Consider the following 24,222-nt stretch of genomic DNA (forward strand, 5'->3'; position numbering starts at 1 on the left):
ATAGCGTTAGGCGGCCAGTACCAAACCTGACGGGTGATTACTGTGATCTTGTACTAAGCAATGCAACTGAAGAACACACAGTGAAACTTCATAGGGCAATGAACTCTTGCATATGATCAATATTTTCTTTGAACTTTAGGATACATATTTCTTATTATTATGAGAAGTTATCCTGGCTGAAAATCAATAAACTAAGAAACCTACATACTGTGACACTAATTTTTTGACTTCTGAGCGAATCTACACCTGAATACCTATCCTCACATTTAACTTCCTCTCATCTATACATGGACATAATACCAGATTGACTTCTACCCTTATGATACCGGTTAATCACTCATCTGTATACAGCCACTCATTCCAGGTGCCTGAAGCAAGGCTATGGAGCACTGTCCCTGTCAATATACATAAAATAGTACTTGAACAGCCTCACTGAAGTGGTCTTGTTGAGATTTCTTATTAAATACATGAACAGCTTGTATGAATGTTAGTGTGAATGAGGGAAAATATGATTTAGAGCTATTGTTAGGTGATGTAGATAGATAATATCAATCATAAACAAAATAACAATTATAATACAAGGTGTAGTAAAGCTAATGCAGTAAGCTCGCAGTTGCGATCAGCAGTATTCTGTAAGAAGGAAGTCAGCTCCCAGACGAAACTATCTTTACATCAGTCTGTTTTCAGACCAACTTTGCTTTACGGGAGCAAAAGCTGGGTGGACTCAGGATATCTTATTCATAAGTTAGAAGTAACAGACATGAAAGTAGCAAGAATGATTGCTGGTACAAACAGTTGGGAACAATGGCAGGAGGGTACTCGGAATGAGGAGATAAAGGCTAATTTAGGAATGAACTCGATGGATGAAGCTGCACGCATAAACCGGCTTTGCTGGTGGGGTCATGTGAGGCGAATGGAGGAGGATAGGTTACCTAGGAGAATATTGGACTCTGTTATGGAGGGTAAGAGAAGTAGAGGGAGACCAAGATGACGATGGTTAGACTCGGTTTCTAACGATTTAAAGATAAGAGGTATAGAACTAAATGAGGCCACAACACTAGTTGCAAATCGAGGATTGTGGCGACGTTTAGTAAATTCTCAGAGGCTTGCAGACTGAACGCTGAAAGGCATAACAGTCTATAATGATAATGTATGTATGTATGTATGTATGTTTTATTTTACTCCATTAATTTTGGTTGTTTCTAGAGACTGTAAACAGTGTTAATTTTCCAAATTATGTGACTACGTATTGTATGTTGTGGGTAAGTGTAAGAGAGGGCCATGAGCCCTAACTTTGCCACATATGAAGGCACAAAATAAAATAAAATAAAATAAAATAAAATAAAATAAAATAAAATAAAATAAAATAAAAGAAAGAAAGAAAGAAAGAAAGAAAGAAAGAAAGAAAGAAAGAAAGAAAGAAAGAAAGAAGGAAAGAAAGAACAGCATGGATTTAGAACCAACAGAAGAACCCTAGCGATGTTAATGGAACAGCACTGGAGAGAGGGAAAGACCTAACTGTAGTTTCTTATACCTAGAAAAGGAATACAATAGGGTGCCTAGACCAGTTGTATAGAAGTGCTTCAGAGAACTGGGAGTGCCTGAATATCTCATAGGCAAGGTCCAGATGCTGTACCACAACTGTAGGAGCTGTGTGCGCATTGGGGTGGCCATTCAGAATGGTTTAATACCACACAGCATGTCCAACAAGGGAATGCACTCTCACCATTACTATTCATTACCGCCATGAAAAGAAAACAAGATGGAGAACTACACACATTGGTGTTTGCTGACGATGTAGCCATCTGGGGAGAGACAGAGGTAGAGATACAAACTAGGCTGGATGAATGGGTAGGAAAGTTCAAACAGTATCAGATAAAAGTTAGCACAACAAAAAACTGTTGTACTAAAAATGAGTAGGAAAGATACTGGTTGCCACATAAAGCTTGAAGGTGAAAACGTTCAATGTGTACAGGTATTCAAATTCCTTGAGAGTATGATTTCCAACAAGGTTGCTGCAGATAAAGAAATAGTAAACAGAGTGTCTAGCAGTTCCAACTTCTACAACCTCATAAAACAACTTTGGGATAACAAAGTGCCCATGATGAGAATCAAGATGACTCTGTATAAGTCATACTTCATGCCCATTCCCACATACAGTCTACAAGATGTACACTGAAAGAGAGAGAATTTAGTAAATTACAAGCAAGTGAAATGAAGTTCCAATGAACTACTCTCCAAAAACACACAAGGACCATGTAGGGAGCGATGACATCAGAATGGAACTGGAAGTGGACTCGATAGATGAAAAGCTAAGGACTTCGAGACTAACATAGTATGGACATGTAAAGTGAATGCCTGGCACAAGAACTGCACATGCATGCCTAGAAAGGATGATTGAAGGAAGAAGGCCAGTGGGAAGACCTAGGAAGAGATGGCTACACAAACTGAGAGGATGTGGAGAGAAGAGGAGGGAACTGGGAGTCAGAGGTGACAGAGAAGGCATTTCTGGACAGACAATGATGGTGAAGGCTCGTTCAGCACTACCCTATCTGGCAAGCTGGAAGGGTTCTATGATGATGTTGATGATGATGATGATAATACAAGGTAAATATGAAGCATAAGCAAATAATTTGAAGTAGCAGACAACATCATAATTCTATTTCTATAGATAATGTGCATCTTTATTAGGAAGGCCATGTCTTAAGCAGTTGTCTGCTAGCAAGTTGCCTCTTGCTCACCGCTAGAGACGTCAGTGTAACTCCAGCAGTCAAATGGATTAACTTTCCTCTTATTACAGCTTCTCGACTGCTATGCTAGACTGTGCTATTACAGTCAGTCTCCAAGGCCATCTGTGAAAATCTGTCCGTCGATTAGTTCTGATAATCCTCATTTTTTAAAATCTCGTACCTATTGAAACGTTATGTCTATCTGATGGTTATTCATCATGATCACTAGGTAGCAGTACTTGCCTTCATAGACCAGTGCGTAATCTCCATGGGAAGCAACCTCAGCTATTTGCTTAGCCATTTCTCTCTCATCACCAGTAGCCCCCTTTCCACACCATACAAAACAGGTCTTCGCTCCTTTCAGCACAAATACATCATTTGAGTTGAGTGAAGCAGCTCGTAGATCAACCTGAAAATACATGAAATAATAAATTAGTCATCCTTTAAACAGTAAAAGGGCAAAATCTATAATCAGCCTTTAATTTGTATTTATGGCCATGTTCCTGGTGATATCCAAATTATAACAGAAGGTTATACACTGGCAGGAAAAAATATCCGAACACCATGACATAAGGAATGTAGAATGCAGAAATTTTGGCAATATATTTGTCAAGGTAACATAATTGATTAAAGGTACAAGACTGCAGGTTAATATCCATGCGAGAAAAGCCATCGCAAATGTGCCATAATGGTCCATTAATAACCGGTGTAATTGCCTGACCAGTATCCAGTATTCGGGAGATAATGGGTTCGAGCCCCACTGTCGGCAGTCCTGAAGATGGTTTTCTGTTATTGCCCATCTTCCAGGCAAATTCTGGGGCTGTACCTTAACTAAGGCCATGGCCACTTCCTTCCCACTCCTAGCCCTTCCCCATCCCATCGTCACCATAAGACCTGTCTGTGTCGGTGTGACGTAAAGCATCTTGTTAACAAAAAAAAAAAAGAGTGGGAAGTTCTACCAGAATGTAAGAAACTTTGTGTGGAACACAGAAGTTCCTATCGAATGCAAAGAGATAATGTACAAGATGTACTCTACCCCTATATTAATGTATGCATCAGAGACTTGGACATTGACAGCAAGAGATGAGAGTAAAATTTAGGCCAGGGAGAAGTTCCTGAGGAGTATGGTTGGGAAGACAAGAACAGATCAAAGGAAGGTTTGATGCTTGAGGTAAGAAATGTGTGCTACTTGTTTTTTTATACAGACCTGTGGTGTTTGTCACATAATGGTGTCACTCATAGGTACTATCCCGTGGTGTTCTTCACGTAGCGGGTACTATTCACAGGCAACGCAGACCCACGGCATCACTCATATAGTGGCATTAATCACAGGCAATGCCCAGACCCGTGGTGTTTCTCAGAGGGGAGCCTCTGTCATAGTGGCGGATACTATACGCGGGTACTGTAAACCTGTAGTGATTCACCCACAGTCCCGTGGTATTCCTCACGTCATGGTACTAATTGCAAGAAAAGTCGACTCATGGTGTTCCTCACGTGATGGTACTAATCACAGGAAATCTCATGGTTCAAAATTCAGGATCCATTGGTCTCCCCTTTTAGTCACCTCTTACAACAGGCAGGGGATAGCGTGGGTGTGGTTTTCATCTGCATCCCCCACCCACAGGGGGTAAGATTAAATAGATCACAGAAATTAAGAATTATATTAACGCATTGGAGATGCCGCTCGTAGAAACTACGGGTGCGCTAATTCATTGCTGCTGACGGAGCTCGGAGAATCTACGGGCACGATTTCACTGTGGCTAAAAAATTGTAGCTGCTGTTTCAGCATGCTGTGAATTCACTAGGATACTGTTGAATACTTCTATAAGCATAAAATATACTAGTTATGAGCATAAGAACGGATGTTCTTGTGGAAGACATGACTTCTGAAAATGAGGATGAGGATGACAATTACACACTAAGTAAACATGATGATTCTGGCGCTTCAGGCTAGTAAATGTAGAAAATGAGCTAATCTCAAATTGGTGTAAAGTGTAACATAGTTTTATATCGCTTCCTTGAAGTGGGTTCTGTAATATTGGTTTATACCGCTTCCTGAAAATGTGGATGTTTCCCGTGTACCTGCAGCAACTCGGTGCAACCCCGTCGTCAAACAAAGGACAGTGGAAATTCAAATTCCTGGTTGTAAACAAGGATACTGGTGCCAATTGACCAATTAGGTTAGAACCTGTATTAGTGTGCTTCAGTACATGTGCCCACAAAGTCAAATTTTGAAATATTAATCGAACTGGCATCCATAGCTGCGTCAGATTTTTTCTTCGTTCGTAAAACATATTATATTCATAAATTTATATTTAAAAATCGCTGCACTATTATGATAATTAAAACTCATTTTTGTGTAGAAGAAAGTGTGATTTTTCTATGCATTCCAAAAGTTGTTATAATCATGGCTTACCCTAGCATTTAAAAATTTTCAAAAACCATTAAAAATCCTGCGATTTCTGGAGGGTAGCACATTCAAATATGGCCGTCTCCAATGTGTTAATGAACTTCAAATAACACTGAATGATCTCAAGAACAAAACAGAAAAAATTAAGGTTTTCAACGACTCACATGTGAGACTACTAGCCAACATTAATAAAAAGGCAAAATGTAGAGGAGTGATCTCAAGTGAAGAAAGGATGTCGGCATCTGAGAGGATGAAGAAATATTGGAAGCATAGAAAAGTTAAATTTTGTTTGTATAATTGACTGGAGTGGTCCCATGTTGACCATAAAATGTTACAATACAATAATATATATATATATATATATATATATATATAATATTTCATCGACAGCCAGGCAATCTCTGCAGTCTCCTGGCAAACACATGAAAAGACATGACTTATGAGATAGCATACCTGTGTTGCTCTGGTGTTATGGTTTGCATTCCCTCGCACATGGAGTAAGAAGGTGTCTGGAATACTTGAACTCTTGGCTTCTTCACCTGTCAAACATAGCATTGGGAAATATATGAATATATAGTATGACGCTGACTAGATCTAATTAAACTTATGGTAGTGATGATGATGACCTTTTAAGGGACCTAATAGTTTGATTAGTGGCTCGTGATGAGAATGATGACACTATTAAGAAAGGAGAAACAATATAAATGGAAAGAAAACAGATGTCAATCATTGCAAATGTAACATCTACAGACTTGCAAAAATGTAGAGTCAAGAGAGATAGATAGGAAGGAGACAGAGAAGATGGAAGTAAGCAAAGAATCATGGGATTTCAATGTCCCGTACTTTCAAGATGTGTGTCTCTGTAGACATAGTTGAACTGTTACCCAAGGGGCCATGACCATAAGGAGGTCTGCGCCTTTGGCTTCTGCTATGAAAGGTAGGGTAAGACTATAGCGGCATCACAATCCGCAACCCACCAAGTGGTGCTGCAGTGGTGATTGTTGTTAAATGATGAAACAAGGTTATCTGACCCTGTTGACATTAAGCATACCTGAAACAGGAGGAGTTCTAATCCCTAAAAGATTGAGGGTAGCGGTGAAAGAAAGGGCATGGCCATGAAAGTTGTAAAGTAGAAGTGCTCTTTAGACCTCACAGATCAAAAGGAATAACAGTTTACCAGGGGAATTTGGAGAGAAAAGCTGAAAGAGAGGATCCTGGCACAAGTAAGTGAAAATACTGCTATGACTATGATCCTGTAAATACAGAATTATTTATTACTTTTACTACTTGTAGGGAATATTTATAGGGAAAAGAAGGAAAAGAAGAGGAGTTCTGAACCTCAAAAATAAGTGTCAGGCAAGAAAATAGAAGAGGATGGTTGCCCAATTGTAACTTCTCTTAAAAGTGTAATTACCACCACCACCACCACCACCACCACCACCACCACCACCACCACCCACCACTGCAAGAAAAGAGGAAGGTCACAGATGGTTAAGAAATGAAAGACAGTATGGCCTTGATAACTTAATACCATTGTGATTGGGTAAGAATATGAAGCAACCAAGGGGATTGGAAAGAAAGGCAATGAATGAAGAGCCCAGCATAAGTAACTGCTCAAAGAATTGTACTCTTCAGCTGTCAGTCGCTGAAAGACTTTGCTTTCTTTTATACTAGAAGGAAGAGATCAAATCAAAATCAGCAATAATACAAAACAATATTAAACTGCAAAGGGTGACAGATAGCAATAATTTTCATTACTTGTAATAAGAGAGCAAGGAAGCGAGTAAGTCATAACAACCTGCTGCCAGGAAGAGGCATGTCCACTTATGTGCCTCAGAATCTAGGGAACAACATGAGGGGTGAACACAAAATATAATCATGCACATGCTAAGTAATTATCCTGTCAATGACGGGAATTTTAGCTAATTATTCTTATATCGCAAATAGACAGGACAAAGACCTTACCTTCAAAAGCTGATGCATGTCCTCCATTGAAGATGAGCATTCTGCCTTTAAACATAGCAAGAAAGTGAGCAGGCTCCTTCCCTTGCACTACTCTCACTTGCACTGGTGCTCCTCCCAGCTCATCGTCTTTCTCCACAGCCTTCAGTGCTGCAGTACCTTGCTCATCGGAAGGGGAATGCTTGCCCTGCAAACGTATTTCCAAACATGTTAGCTTATATCTTATCATTCATTCAAAATATAAATATGGAGCAATATTTTTTTATGATAATCCTTCTTACTTATGTATTTTTGTATTTATTAATTATATAAAGATTGAAATGATTTCATTTCTAAGTTTTTCATTGTTGGTATTTTAAAACAAAACTAGAGTTCAATCTATGTGTGCTGACTCAATTACTATCTAATCAATATTTCATTTTTTCACGCACTTTGTAGCCCTTCAATCAGTCACTACTGATCTGTATTTAGGGCAGTTGCCCAGGTGGCAGATTCCCTATCTGTTGTTTTCCTAGCCTTTTCTTAAATGATTGCAAAGAAATTGGAAATTTATTCAACATCTCCCTTGGTAAGTTATTCCAATCCCTAACTCCTCTTCCTTATAAACAAATATTTGTCCCAATTTGTCCTCTTGAATTCCAACTTTATCTTCATATTGTGATCTTTCCTACTTTTAAAGACACCACTCAAACTTATTCGTCTACTGATGTCATTCCACGCCATCTCTCCACTGACAGCTCGGAACATACCAATTAATAGTTACAATTTCTTGTTTTAATGTCCACATTATTCAATACATAAAAATGTTTATTGTCTCTAAAAGGACATTTACCACAATACAAACGTTAAATGGGACATGTTTCACTCGTTGTGTCGAGCATCTTCAGCAATTTTGTACAATTATCTCAAAGTTGAGTCATTGTATTAAACCTTATTTTACAATTTTTTATTTATTTTTTAAATGCTATTTGTTCGGGGCGTCGACCTATAAAGATCTTTTTCCCCTACTTACACCATGTGATATGAACCTGCGTGTAATTGGAATGGAGGAAATGTGGAGTGTTGAATGTGAGGAAAAGAATGTTCAGGACGACACAAACAACCAGCCACAGGCCAGGGATATTAATCATTTACAATTAAAAACCCCTGACCCAGCCAGGAATCGAACCCAGGGCTGCCAGCTGACAGGCAGATGCATTGCCCTCTACACCGCGGGGCCGGACTTTTACAATTAGTTGTTTATTAAAATTATGTTATACAATAAAATATCATTACTATATAAAAAGTAAACAGGAAGAAGTAACAATTAAAATGGGTCTAAAATAGACTAGACGTTAATCACAGGAAGTTGATGTCCAAGTCATAGTAATGTGCCAATTAAATTGTAAGATTTGGCTAAAAATTCCCATTTTTTTCTAACACTGCTAGAGTTAAGTTATTTATCAAAGTATAAATGTTCATAATATGAAGAATAATGAATTAGAAGATTAAACTTGCAATATATTCTCATTAGATGAGAATTACACCCTTATTAAAAATGGAACATTGGAGGTTTGTAATCTGTTGTATGCGTCATACTTGTAGTCTTCACCAATCCCCAACTGATTTGAGTCGGCCAATTTTTACTGGTCTGTTTGTTGTTAAAGCGTGGTTAAAAGGGACACGAATATTTGTTACTTAGTTGATTGGTGTGCTGTTTACTGCAACGTTATGGATGAATATGTCCGTAACAAAAGAATGTTAATAATTATGATGGTTTGTATTTGTTTATATAGATTTTTAAGGTTGAAACATCACTTACCCCTTTTTATGTCACGCTTTAGTGCCTAGCCATGCTTGTTGCAGTACTGAGACTTTTTGTCTTTCTGTTCTTACTTCTTGTGTTATACTTCTCAGCAACAGTTCCCCGTTCCTCATCTTCCCTCGGTTGTTCTACCTGCAGTGACTTGTACCGATTTCTCACAGACAGCTGTCCTGAATTCTGATCCTGAATGGAGCCCTTAGCCTGCAATCTCCTTCCCCTTAAGTAGAAATCAACTAAGCCTATCCAGTAATTTTGTCATGTATATATGTATGTATGTATTGTACCGGGAAATAGTTATGGGGCCAGAGCAGGGGAAGGATCTCAGGTTGTGTGCGGTTGCGATTGGAGTCGGTACAGAGAAGGATGATTTCGCAGGGCGAATAATAGATGGGAATTAAAATTTTTGACAATATTTATTGATAATCTCAAGTGACTCACCCTGCCTCTCATTTGTCGACATTAAATTTCCAATTGATCTCTTCAGAATGCAATTAGGTAAATGAAATATATGCGCTGTCACAATCCTATACAGTACATCCACTCGATGTTAATAATTTTCAGAATAAATATCAGTTTTCTAAGATCTCAATACACCCTAAAGTTCATCTAGGATCTCTCGTATAAACTCAAATTCAATATAACACTCCGATCATAGAACTTCATTTAACCACTTGTTGATTTACCAATATTTTTAAATTGCAAAATAACCCTTTGTAGGGAAGTACTCTGGGGCCTTTCAAGAAATATTTTAGTTGTGCTATTTATTGTCTCCAGGATGTGTTGAATGTAAAATGAAGCCATATGAGATCCTGAAGGTGCCTAGTTCGATGATATGGGGTGATACGTATATGTACCAGAGACCATTCAGTGACAAATTTACACATAGTGCTCAGTGGTACACATATGTACCACTTTCTCATCGAAGAAACAATGGAATATAATAACTGCGAAATAATGTGCAACAACATAATATAAAAGGCAGTATATTATAAAAAGTAATAAAACCCTGAACTTCTGTTCATTTCACAATGATCACGTTTTATAACACAATTACATTTTTTATAGAACTTTTAATTCAAGTCTACATTTCTGAAACCAGAGCTACATATATCATGGTTGGCATAAACAACAGCAAGTGTAAATGAATACAATGAAGTATAAACTTTTGTTTACAACAACGAATAATTTATGACTTATGGAAAGGTAGAAAACATTCTAAACATAGCGCTAACTTCACAGCTGGCACATGTAATGGTTAAATGCTTTTGCTCTTTCTGTGTGCTGCAGAAAGCACACCTTCTCCATGTCCCTAAGACAGGAAGATACTCACCAACATTTGTCAGTCTTTCACTATTTGGTAAGGTGGATCTACCATCTGGGTTGTTTCGCTTTCTTCCTCTACCTGTCTGTGACAACGGACCTTTCTTTACCCTAGCACTGTAATTTCCAATTAGTTCATCAGCTAGCACTGATCAAAATTTCAGATGAGATAATGGTTTATGTTGGGAACTGACAGTGTATGATGTCGTTTTGTAGAGAATATAAGCATTCACAATGCATGCATCGTGACAGTAGTAAAAGATTTTCAGCCACCACCTCCGAGATTTCCAGCTCACATTGTAGGCTGAATGAAACTGGTCAAAATTATCAACGCCCCCATGTAAGATTTATAGTCCTTGATCGAAACTGGCATGTTACAGGTTCACGTTGTCCTTCTTTATTTGTTCTCAGAACATGTGCACTCTCACTAGCATTGTGCATCGTACTAATAACATGTACACACTTTTTCCCTCTGTCTTTCCACTCAGAAATACCTATGTCACCAGTCATGACATAATCACTTTCACCCATTTTTAGATCCTTATCAGAAAAGAGTTTGTGTGAAGGAAATTGCCTTCTTGTTTGCCTAATTGTAGCACATGCAAACAACTTCTGCAGCAAGTTCTTTACCATGATAACGTTAATAAAAAATTATCAAAATATAAGCAGTAACCAAGTCCCTCAAAACTTTGGGCTAGTTTTGTCACTACTCTTTCTCCTAAACAGGCTTCCCCCGACGTTTGTTCTCTTCCTTCATATAAGGACAAGCCCAAGCAGTAGCCTGTAACTGCACATGCAGTCACCCATATCTTGAAGCCTCGTTTTATGGGCTTCATTGGCATATACTGCTTCAAAGTGATCCTCCCCTTGAATTTTACCATTGACTCATCTACGGATAAATATCGAGATGGATGAAATAGCTTTTTGAAGTTAGTGTTCGTAAGGTCAATGAAAGGTTTGAACTTGTGGGTTCTATAGTTTGGTTCCCCTTTTTTGGTCTTGCAGTGTTGTCTTTCAGATGAATAAATCTTAATATTTTTAGGAACCTTTTGACTGGCATCACACTTGCTATTCTGCTGTTGTGGAGATTCTTATTAGTACTCCAGTACAGTCGCATGCTTGGAAGGCTATTGAACCTCATAATAAATAAAATTCCTAAGAAAGCCTGCAATTCTTCTACTATCAGATTGAGGGTTGAGTTCTTCTGTGTGGCATATAAGTTTGATTGTTGAACTATGTGTTGCAAGAAAGCAAGCGTGAATATCTGCATAAAAATGTGTTTCGGACTACCTAGATTGATTTGTGGCTGGTGAGAAATACCAAATGGCTGTAAAAAGTTACTACTTGAAAAATGTTTAGGGATATGCCCATTCTTATCCCACACAAGATCATCATCACTATCACTGGTTGATTGTTCCACCTCATCCTCTTCATAATTCTCATTCTGTTCATCTTCCACTAAGTGACTTCCAACGTTTAGAGTTTCCCCGCCATCTATTTCATCTTGATTGTCTTCCTCCCCCTGGTCTTCTGGACCCACTTCATCGGAATAAGATGTAACATTTGACGCTGTTGAATTGTTGGCTGGATTATAATCCTCTGCATCAGAATCTCCTCCTGCATCCGAATTTTCTGCCATTTCATCGGTAATGAGATGATATATTTCATTTTCTGTTAACTTCCCTTTGTACCCATTCCTGCAATAAATTGAAAAAGATATGATTTACAAACTGTACGTCCGTTCACTCCTTGGCAAGATTCAGGCACAATATAACCTCACTTTTCATTGCGTGTGTACACTCTTCACATTATAACATCTTAGCAGCAAATATCCTGCAGGAAAGTACTTTACCACTCAAATCAAAGTTATTCGATGTACTCATATCAAATGAGAAATATCAAATAAAACAAACACTCAGTGCAACAATGCCAAACAAATATATGGCACGATACACAATTTTTCCAAGTACGATAGCAATTGCATATTAATATCTCTATTTACTTGCATTCTTTGGTAACAAATCTCTAGAAAGTTATGCAGCTAATAAGTTTATAATGTCTACAGTAATTATAAAGTAACTTACTTTGGTATGAGTTCAATGTAAATGGAGTAAAATGTATTTTAACATCCAATGTTGGCAATGCACAACTTTCCCATGAACTAACACTCTCTGGTACACATGTTTAGCACATTTTAAACAGATGAATGTCGCAGATGCGTTCTCGCAGAAATTGCGATAATTAATGAAGAAAGCAACTTCAGACCACTAAGTCTCTCATAAAGACTGTAATCACGCACGTTTCAAGCACGATATGAGCCATAAAAGCTAGCGGTACATATATGTACCAGTAACCTATAAAGGGTTAAGGCCATCACTTGTGGTGAAAACCTAGTCTTTCTAAAATTTTTAAGCATAATATTAGCTTACACTTGCTTTAGCACTCCTATAGTTCAAATTAAATATTTTCAATCACTTGCTGAAGAAATCCTACAGTTCATCTAAGCAAATTATACAAGATTGTTAAATAGTGCACTTGTTATATGACAAGCCCTACAGTTCATCCAATTATTGTGAAATGATTTCAGCTTACACAACGTCGAAGAGAAACCTAAAGTTCATTGAAATATGACTTGAAGGCTTGTTGAATGATATCCTAAAACTTCTACAAGCAGAATTCACACGATTAAAATTACGAAGCACTTTTCATTTGATAAACGTAGCACTGTTGAGTGACTGAATGCAAAAAGGTCAGTTATTGTCTTAGTGTAATTCCTCACTTAAGAAAAGGTAAAATATACTTATATCACCTGTGTTCTGCTCATAAGAATGGACGAAGTACAGCTCTGCAGCTTGGTGACAGGAACCTCTGTAGCAAACAGTCTGAACTCAAACTTGGCACCAGCAGCGCACCATGTTCCATCTCACGACGACACCACGTTTAATCCGTCGTAGATACCACGATCAATCCCTCATAGATACCACGAATGTTCCTCTAAGACACCATGAATAATCCCATGCTGAATATGACATTCTAAGTAGTGTGATATTACGACACTTTGTCAAGATTTCCGGTGTTTTAAAAAGAAATGTTGAAACACAGGAAAGTTCAATTGGCACTATGCAGTGAGTTGTAGGACTATTAATTATCATTAATGAGTTGCATTTCACACTGAAATAAGTCCGAATGCACAGTTTTGGACTCTCACTTTTGTACTATGGCATTAAATACGTGACTTGGAATAGCACAGTCTATGTCACAGTTTGAACTGTAAGTCAAGTTACTGTAGTAATAAAATAAAATCGCTTCCGCAGTCGAAAGCACAGTCTTTCACCACACAGTTCATAAGACATGAAATGAGACACTAGCACAGTTCACAATTATCATAGATTATGTCGAAATTCAGTATAAGAATAACTATCACAGTCCGTTAAATACTCGAATAAATGCAATTAATGTCACTTCTAGAACAGTCTCTTGAATCCTAATATTCACTGCTTAAGTGGTTTTTATGAATGAGTTCTCAAAATAAGAGTTCGTATGACCTAATATCACCATAAAATGTCCTTAACATTCAGTTCTTTTCTTATGACACTAATCGAATGTTCGAGGAAGAACGTGAAATTAGCCACACGCTGTCCTATTAATTACTGAATATTTGAGTGGAATAGTACTTCAAATAGTTCACAATCGTAATTGTATACTAGAAATGCATCTCAAAACTGATGAAATTATCACTAATTGAAGGTTTAATTTATCACGCACAATTTCCTATTATGCTTGTCATTGTAAATGATCATGACAGAGTTCAAATATGTGAGGAATTAACAAAGTCCATAATACTGTCGAATGGTAAATTAAACGCTGGTATTCTCAGTTCTACCTAAAGGCACAGTCTCTATAGCACGATCACTTGTTCAAAAAATCCGTAAACCTTATACCGGTACGACGAAACTCGGTTTGATAGAACTTTATAACATCTCACACGTCCACAACGCGGTTGAAACTTCACTTACTACGATCTCGCACAAATTTAAAGTTTTAGAATATGACTTACACATCTCTCGCGAAGCGCGACGGAGCAGTATGACTTCTAGCCATGATCGAGTTGTAGATTTCAACTGACTATACCCTTGAGTCGTTGACCTATTTATATTCTGCTGGGAGCGAGCTCCCTGGGTCAGGCGACAGAGGGGTGGTTATACATTCCAAATTTCTACTCGTCATATCTTCTAAACTATTGGGTGGATTGATCTCAAATTTTCAACATTGTACATTTGAAATGTGGGCTACATGTTGGTGTTTGTCTCATTTTTATCTAACGAGTCATTCAGAAGTTATTAAAATAATTTCTAGATGTTTCCACGGGGAGGTGAGATACATATGGCGCTGACGTCACTTGACCTTGTTCCCCTCTCTTGCTGTCTCGCTCACACTTACACGGAGTAGTAGAGAAGAGAACATTCCCTCGGACAGCTGTTCCTTACGTCACAACTCAGCCATTCTTTCATGATTAAAGATTTTATAACCTGATGTGCCAGGGCCTATGCCTTCCTGTATGTATGTATGTATGTATGTATGTATGTATGAGGCATGACTGGATAGTAAAGATATAAAGGCCAATATGCATTATAATCATTGTAAAATATCAAAGCCATCTTATTAACAGTGCTGATGATAGTAATTATAATTAATCATATATAGTCGTATCAGCACACTAAATCTCCGACTTGTTGGCTAAATGGTCAGTGTACTGGCCTTCGATTCAGAGGGTCCCAGGTTCGATTCCCAGCCGGGTCGGGGATTTTAACCTTCCTTGGTTAATTCCAGTGGCCCGGGGGCTGGGTGTTTGTGCTGTCCCCAACTTCCCTACAACTCGCACACCGCACATAACACTATCCTCTACCACAATAACACCAGTTACCTACACATGGCAGATGCCGCCCACCCTCATCGGAGGGTCTGCCGTACAAGGGCTGCACTCAGCCAGAAATAGCCATACAAAATTATTATAGCACACTAAATTTTATTTCAAAACCGGTTTTCAGACTCTAAGGTCCATCATCAGGGTTGAAATTATTCTTAAATCATTTGATTTTAAATGAGTGTGTTGTCGCATTGAGTTTTAAACAGTTAAAATGGATCCCTGTTGAGATCAACTGTCAAATAAGAAAAACAAGTGTAAAAGTATGCACACAATACATATAAAACTTAATAATGATGTTGTAAAAAATATATATGACATACCATAGGAACAGCCTGAGCATGACGATAATCCAGGTTAAAGAAATACAATTATGTGTTATGCGTTATTGGATAAACACCATTGTGTCCCAAACGTTTGAATGACAAAACAATTCAAATTACCGAGTAGAAAATAGCCACTACTTTCAATTACAGTGCCATACCTGGCAAAAAGTTTGCATTAAGAATTGTATCAAAATACATAGGTTATTTTAAAACCTGTCAATATGTTTTCAAGGACTGAGCAACCTGTTCAAATTATTGAAAAATTTGAGTTATCAAGGTTTGAGTTAGTAAGATTCAACCACATTTATTTATGCCTCTCTTTGTCAGCTAAATTTTTTTAGCATTTTTGTATTCTAAGATATTGTAAAGATTACATGCGTGAAGCTGGAGGATAAAGCTGCTCATAACCATGCTTTGCAGTAAGGATTAATGCAGACTTCTTACATCCTTCTCCAAATCCCTATAATTACACACCTTAAACATTATATAAATAGAACCTCCTTGTTGCTGTCTTCCTTCCCTTTTATCCCAATACTTACCAGCCAGTAGTAGATGATGTACTTGTCAGTACCTCCGGATGAGTACGAGTAGAGGATCACATAGGAGTCTCCTGAGAAGAAGATGCCGTGTTCTTTCTCAGGCACCTCCTCCAACTCAAACTGGTTGACCCTCCATACTGTGCGTTCTCCAGTGCCATCATCCACCAGTTGGGACTTCGCTGCTAACTTAGGTGTCTCATGTAGTGTTGCTGCATCCAGTTTAGTGTGAACAGTTACAGCAATGCGTGAAGCTGGAGGATAAAGTTTATGCCTTAGAATAGTTTACATGAGGATGGCATCTCTAAAAAAGTTACTATGGTACATGTTTACATTCATCTGTAGTACATAATAACACTGTACATAGCAATGAAGATGATGGCAAGTTTGTATTTTTATTTATTTATTTATTTATTTATTTATTTATTTATTTATTTATTTATTTATTTATTTATTTATTTATTTATTTTTCGTATGGCTTTTACTGCTGGGAGTGTCTGAGGCCATGTTCAGCTCGCATGGTGCAGCCCTCGTTAGGCCGACTCTCCTCATTAGAGGAGTACGGGAACTGCAGGATTTTGTAGAGGAGGGTAGTGTTGTTATTGGTGTGTGAGTTGCAGGAAGGTTGGGACAGAAGAAACACCCAGTCCCCAAGCCAGGGGAAATAACCATTTAAGGTTAAAATCTCTGACCTGGCCGGAAATCGAACTCGGCGCCCTCTGAACCGAAAGCAATTACTCTGACCATTCAGATGATGATAATGTTTGATGTTTAAAAGGGCCTAACAGCTAGATCATCAGCCCCTAATGGTATAATGTACACCGAAATGACACGATAATTAAAACTTCAAAATGTATCCACTGACTAGACTCTAAAATGAATGATGATGATAAACTGACCATGAATCCAAAACCAGTCATTGGATCCAGTCTGCAATTCCTTAATTACTGGGATGATGCTCGTTGTCCAAAGAGGTCCAAAATCCAGGTCGCGCGCTCCTCTTAATAGTTAACACTGGTAAAGCAGAACCATGGTGTTACTCCTATAGTGGTACTAATCACAGGTAGCATGGACTCATGGTGATAATAATCTCAGGTAAATGTAAACTCATGGTATGTCTCACATAATGGCACCACTCACAGGTAACACAAACCCATGGTGTTTCACACATAAGAGTACTACTCACAAGCAACGTAGTCCCATGGTGTTACTCACATAGTGGCACTAATCACGGGCACCGGTATTTCCGTGGTGTTCCTCACATAGTGGAACAAATCACGCACCACATATACTCATGGTGTTGCTCACTGTAGTGGTACTAAAAATAGGCAATGTAGACCCACAGTGTATCACACATTATGGTAACGAAATGGCGTATGACTTTTAGTGCCGGGAGTGTCTGAGGACAAGTGTGGTTCACCAGGTGCAGTTCTTTTGATTTGACTCCCGTAAGTGACCTGCGAATCGTGATGAAGATGAAATGATGATGAAGACGACATACACACCCAGCCCCCATGCCAGCGAAATTAACCATTGGTGGTTAAAATTCCCGACCCTGCCGGGAATCGAACCCGGGACCCCTGTGACCAAAGGCCAGCACGCTAACCATTTAGCCATGGAGCCGGTAATACCCACAGGCAACACAAACCCATGGTGTTCTTCACATAATGGTACTACTCAGGCAACGCAAATCCATGGTTTTCCTCACATAGTGATACTAATCACGGGCAACAGCCAAACCTGTGGTGTTTCTCACATGTTGTTGTTGTTGTCTGAGTCATCAGTCCATGGACTAGTTTGATGCAGCTTTCCATACAAGCCTATCCTGTGCTAACCTTTTCACTCTCTACGTAACTACTACGTAATGGGCTAGTGGGTTCGAATCCCACTGTCGGCAGCCCTGAAGATGGTTTTCCGTGGTTTCCCATTTTCACACCAGGCAATTGCTGGGGGCTGTACCTTAATTCAGGCCATGGCCGCTTCCTTCCAAATCCTAGGCATTTCATATCCCATCGTTGCCATAAGACCTATATGTGTCGGTGCGATGTAAAGCCATTAGAAAAAAAAAAAGAATTGTCTTGAAACTAGTTTGTCACTATGGCACTAATCTAAGAATATCTAGAAACACGTAGAATATTAGGGGGGTTTTCCTGAACAACTTGGAAAACATGGATGGTTATTTATAAGTGATAGGCATGATGTAACCTTAACCAGAAGTTTCCTGAATGACTTTGAACACATGAAAAATTAATTGCAAGCAATAAACATAACCTAACCTCTAATATGTGATTAAACCTAAATACGTGACCTATACATGAACAATTGTTTTCTGTTATATACATAACCTCATTTGTGTGATGGTGATGATGATATTATTCAACTTTCACAACAAGAGTATGACAATTACATGAATTCTGCTTGCCCAGTCCAACAGTCTGGTTCCTCTCCTTCCATGAGGTGAAGAGCATTTTGAATTCGGTAGGCTCTCCTCCATCAATTACCCTGGTGATGGGAGTAGTAGGTGGATATCCCTTCTTGGTAATGAACCCATGGGCATTCCTTACAGCTTCCACACGTTCCTTAGGAGAAGCTCTGCGTCCGATCCACACCCAACTTCCAGCTGCACCATTATCGATGATGAAAGAGTCCTAGAAGTTTCACAATGAAGCATGTAATATTTTACTATACTATAACTGTTTTAGATTCTCGGCTAACAGTGTGGTTACTGGCGGGTAACAAGGTTGATTGAAAATGGTGTTAATTCTTAGATAAAAGGAAACAAATTAATGTCCTGCTCATTGCTGCTTCATTTCAAAGACTTAGGATATCATGGTCAACAGTTCCTAAGAGATTTTGGAAGTGAAACAGAAATGACTGCATAGATGGTGTGCATTCACTTGTTTGAAAAAGAGAAAAACAGATTAAACACAGGATTCCCACAGAGTTGCCGATTCCAACCTTGATGTCCCTAAAAGAACACTACCAAAGGTACACAATATAAAGGGACATCCAAGGAATCACCTTCTATGTTTGTTAAAATGTTTAGATACAACCTGTATAACTGTATTGAAGTGTCAGTCTCATAAATAATAATGTTATTGGTTTTACGTCCCACTAACTACTTTTTACATTTTTTGGAGAAGGTGCCAAAATTTTGTCCTACAGGAGTTCTTTTATGTGCCTGTAAATCTACCAACATGAGGCTGACTTATTTGAGCACTGTCAAATACCCCTGGACTGAGTCAGTCTCATTTATGGCTGCAATTAATATGAAAGCTGCTGAAGTATGACTATTGTGCATTGATGTTATGAAAGGTGTTAATCATATGGTCAGTTACGCTGCAATAGTACATTCTGACTCGGTGAGGAAGAAATGACCAAGAGAGCTGGTTGCTCAGCTCAAGGCGTGTAGCTTTAAGTTTGCATTTCGGTAACCCTGAAGGCAGTTTTTCACGGTTTTCCATTTTCCCACCAGGCAAATGTTAGGGTTATACCTTAACCAAGGCCACAATCACTTGCTTTCCAGCCCTAGCCCTGTCCTATCCTGTAGTCACCATGTCTGAATAGGTGCAATGTAAATCAACTAGCAAAGAAAGAGAAAGCAATAGGAAACTACCCCACTCCTCATCTTGTCTAGTATACCTCACTACAGTGCTGCTACTGTTTTCTTACGGTTTTCATATAAAACTGCAGAAATTCCGTTGGTGCCATTTGAGGATTTAACCCGTCTCATTCAGATAGATTTTGAGACCTACACCTAGTTTAGGCAGTTTATACTATCTAGCGGCACTAATGCTTTGAGCTTCCATTTTTACATTGAAAACTACAAGGGTCCTTTTGATTTCTTTCACAATATTGACAAAGACTCACTGTGCATACTAAATGAAAAGTAAATAAAAGTGGTTCAAACCGCTGTGAACAGCCCTGATTTGTTTTCTGTTTTCCATGTTTTCCTATTTTCACTCCAGACAAATACTCCAGGATACTGTTTACCCTTAACACTCAAGTAAGTTTGTCTGGTTACACAACTCTACCTGTTGATGCAAGCGTGGAATGGACTAGTATAACTTGGAAACAATTCTCTAAACCCATGGGTAATTAGCGAAAATATCGAGCTCAATTAGTAGGTGTTGTTGTTGTTGTTGTTGTTATTATTATTATTATTATTATTATTATTATTATTATTATTATTATTATTATCATCATCATTATCTATGTAGTTATGTACAGACTTTATTTGGTATAAATCATGGTCATGTCATTTATTATTCGTGTGTTGTATGATCTGTCTTGTGTAACAGAACATGTGAGGTTATGTCACGATACTTCGGCTGTATGTTTATTAATATGACTTTATTTAACATAAGAAAATGTAATTCATAGTACATAATTTATTGCTACCTGTAAATATGATGTATAGATACAATGTAATGTTATGCAACACAGGGTAAGAGTCTAAAACAAGGCACCTTTGTCTCTTGAGTTTTACAGAATATTCTATTTATTTGTATATAGGTTCTTGGAGACTAGAGAAGATACAATAAATTATGTTGTATCATACTTTTCTGGAAGGCTGGCCAGGCAAGGTATATAAAAGGGCAGTCTTGGGTTGTTGAGTCAAGTTGTTAGTGAGAATCGTTAGTCGAGTTAAGTATGTGAACTCATGTTGTGGTTTTACCGTTGAAGTGGTTATGTTGTGTTGGCACCACATGTGTTCTTGACAAGTGTTCTGTAGTTGATTGTGTCCAAGATGGTGGTTCATTTGATGTGTAACCAGTAATGTGTATATAATTTGTACATAAAACGGTGTACACAATTGCCAACATATCATGTGTGCGTAATACGATATTGTTTTTATTTTTCTGGAAAAGTATGGGTGTAGTGCTCTCTATTCTAACAGTTAAAACTGACCAGAAACTGAAATAAAGGTCTTTATATGGTTACGTACATCTTAAAATGAAGAATTTGTATGTATACAGTACTTTTGTTATTTACTTTTACCATCTGTTTAGTATATCTCAAAGCAAACATACTGATGAAGGCCTTGTTTCATTGCAAAGATTTTGAAGAAGATGTGGATTTTTCTTCGCCTTTCTTTGTTTTGTCTATTACTGCACTTAGCACAGTCCTGTGTAATATTCTGAGTGTGTACCCAGATGAAGTTTGGCTCCTCGTTCAGTGGCCCCTAATCTTGACTGAAAAAAATACATACCACTGACTATAAACTGGTACTTTGCAGACATAATACTGTGCAAGAGTTGCTAAAAGCTTAAATGATGCTGTTAACATGCACTGTTCATGGAATAAACATTGTTGATAAACTTAACCATGATAGGTATTTTATTTGATTTTGTACTGACTTGTCTAAACCTATTAAAGAAACTGTTTAAAATAGTTTTTGTTGAAGGGAATGCATATTGTTCTGAAATATCTATGATAGAATAAATAATTTTCAATCATTAAAAGTGTATTCACAAGGTGGACCCAACAGAACTATTTTAAATAGTAATTTTAATAGATTTGGGATAAACATGTCGATACACATCCGACATACAATTGCAAATGGTTAAATTAAAGCCACAGCCATTTCCTTTCTTTCTTCCTCCCCTCTCCCACTGTACTGAAAACCTCTCTATGTAGTGCAACATAAAAATGGTCACAACAACAACAACAACAACAACAACAACAACAACAACAACAACAACAACAACAACAACAACAACAACAACAACAACAACAACAACAACAACAACAACAACAACAACAACAACAACAACAACAACAACAACAACAACAACAACAACAACAACAACAACAACAACAACAACAACAACAACAACAACAACAACAACAACAACAACAACAACAACAACAACAACAACAACAACTCTAAATGTGTCTTAAGTGCAAGTCATAATTTGCTGTGAAAAAACAATGCATTTTGTGCTCGAACAGAAGTTTCATTATAATGTTATAAATGTTCTAAAACAGGAAAGTCAGTTATTGCTATTAATACCAAATTGTTCTTTCTCTAGTTCATCTTCTATTTTTTTTGTCAAAGATGTTTTTCCTTTCTATTTTCTACTTTCATACCAGGCAAATGCCATGGCTATTAAAGTATCCACACTGGCGCACACATAATGCTGTCATCTTGCGTACACGGATTGATTTACAATTATTTACAAATTAAACACACATAACCTTAATCAATGTAACACAAACAAAACACTTCACTCCAAGAACATCACCAAGCCAGCATTTTTAACAACTGCTAATCATGAAGCACATGGAGACTGCAATCACTGCATGTCAACTACCAATTTTACTAAACCAATTCACATACTTCAAACACTCGCTAGCACGACACACATCTGACCAAATGAACTCCTGTTAAACAATAACTCCAACTAAACAGTAACTCGTCTCCACCATTAAGACCACCTCCTTATATATGTGCCTGGCCAGGCTTGTAGAAAGATATGTTACAAAATACCTTCTAGTATGGTAAATTCAAGTTTTTATGCATTATCTTAAAGCACTGTTCAGCATTGTACAAACGCACTGCAGTCATCTGTGACCTGGATCCTAGGATGTTCTGTAATTATCAATGTGTTTTATGTCATATAACCCATGTCAACCATTGTAAATATATTTAAGGTCAGATTTCATGTTGATTGTTGTTAAGATCCTTTGATTGATTTATTTTAATGTGAACTGATGATGATTCCAAGGGAATGGAAACCGGTTTTCACTTAATAAATATTATGATTTATATATTGTGTTGATTGGTGGAACATCCCTCAATTAATTCTCCATAGTTCTCATCTACCTAGTGCCATTCTGGATGTTACAGTATGTTTCAAAATACTGTAGTGGTTTACAAATCATGTATATAGAGGTAATAACAAATTCTATACTATTAATTACAGGTTCTTACATTAACTAAACTTATATACATGTCTATATACAGCACATGTTTCATGACCTAACCTCACAAACAATGCATTCATCAGGCTACATTAATAATAATAATAATAATAATAATAATAATAATAATAATAATAATAATAATAATAATACAAAGATGTAAACACTTCATAGCCATACATTACAGGTCATAATAATAACTATCATAACCGTAAAGTAATAATAATAATCATTCGAGCTCATACTTGCATTATTTACCATTATTTACCCATGCGTAAGAGAATACTATTTTTTAGTTGTATCAGTTTATTGCACTTGTGTCTATATCCGCCTATAACTTGAAACAATTTCCACAGTCTGTCACACTCGTCGACTTTGCCTTGGTCGTAGATTGTATCTTCCCCGACATCTGGATGTGCTCTCCTCCTCTTGACCGGATCATGCCGTGTCAGGGGTCGGGGTTGCCTCGCTGACAGCCTCTTCCTCGATGCTAGTCGATGCATTCTCCTCATGACCAGATTGTGCTGTGTCATTAGTAGCCTCTCCTCGAGGTGGACCTATGGCAGTACTAGGCTTACTCTGCATGCGCAGCGGTTGGGTGACTCACCGCAACTCCGATGCGTGGACCTTGACAGGAGGTTTGGTCTTTAGTAAGTAAATCCCATGGCCCAGCTGCTTATCCACCTCAACGGGACCAACCCACTTAGGTGCGAGAACTGCGTGAAACCCTCCAGTCTTATTACTGACTGGGTGGTTACGTCATAGTACTTGTTGGCCTGGTAGGAAGATCTGGGACTCTTCAACATCTTGAGCCTTGGCCTGGGTAAGGGATTTTTTCTTGGCCAAAGCTTGCTTCTCCTTGATGTTCTGCTGCTGCTGCTGCTGCTGCTGCCACTCTGCCAGGGAAACAGCTGCATCATCTTGACCAGAAGTGGGTGGTGGACGAATCTCCCAATCCCCGGTGCCGTACAGCTGTCAACCAAGGAACAGCTCCGCTGAGGAATAGGTAGTGATATGGTTGATGCGTCATTGCGTCATCTTGTAGAAGGCTGGTGATGCATCCCGTTGTGGCTTCTGGTATTGGAAAGGCCTCAATCCATCTTGTGAAGAGGTTGGTGATTACTAGGAGTCCTGTTTTACCCCGTCGTGTTCTAGAGTATGGACCCATCAAGTCCAGGGCTATGATCTCCCAAGGGCATTGTGGCCATCTTCCTCACTGACTGGAATCTTCCTTCCTGTTGCTCGCCTTGGTGCAGTCATAGATGTGGTACCCCTTCACATAGT

At 38.2% G+C, this 24,222-nt stretch overlaps 2 protein-coding genes across 4 annotated transcripts in view; one reads left to right on the plus strand and one right to left on the minus strand.

Moving 5' to 3' along the window:
* Positions 1-24,222, plus strand: part of LOC136871757 (rho-associated protein kinase 1) — a 166,787-nt gene that overhangs the window by 112,106 nt on the left and 30,459 nt on the right. The window lies entirely within an intron of this gene.
* qua (villin like protein quail) overlaps positions 1-24,222 on the minus strand; it is a 315,565-nt gene that overhangs the window by 27,586 nt on the left and 263,757 nt on the right. For both annotated transcript variants that reach the window (XM_067145307.2, XM_067145306.2), the window contains exons 7-11: positions 18,419-18,659; positions 16,015-16,265; positions 7,105-7,288; positions 5,593-5,678; positions 2,973-3,138 (exon numbers count right to left, since the gene is read on the minus strand). In XM_067145307.2, coding sequence (XP_067001408.2) covers positions 2,973-3,138; positions 5,593-5,678; positions 7,105-7,288; positions 16,015-16,265; positions 18,419-18,659 — 928 coding nt within the window. The remainder of the gene's footprint in view (positions 1-2,972; positions 3,139-5,592; positions 5,679-7,104; positions 7,289-16,014; positions 16,266-18,418; positions 18,660-24,222) is intronic.

Source organism: Anabrus simplex, chromosome 4 (genome assembly GCF_040414725.1).
Source record: "Anabrus simplex isolate iqAnaSimp1 chromosome 4, ASM4041472v1, whole genome shotgun sequence".
Taxonomy (NCBI): Eukaryota; Metazoa; Arthropoda; class Insecta; order Orthoptera; family Tettigoniidae; genus Anabrus; species Anabrus simplex.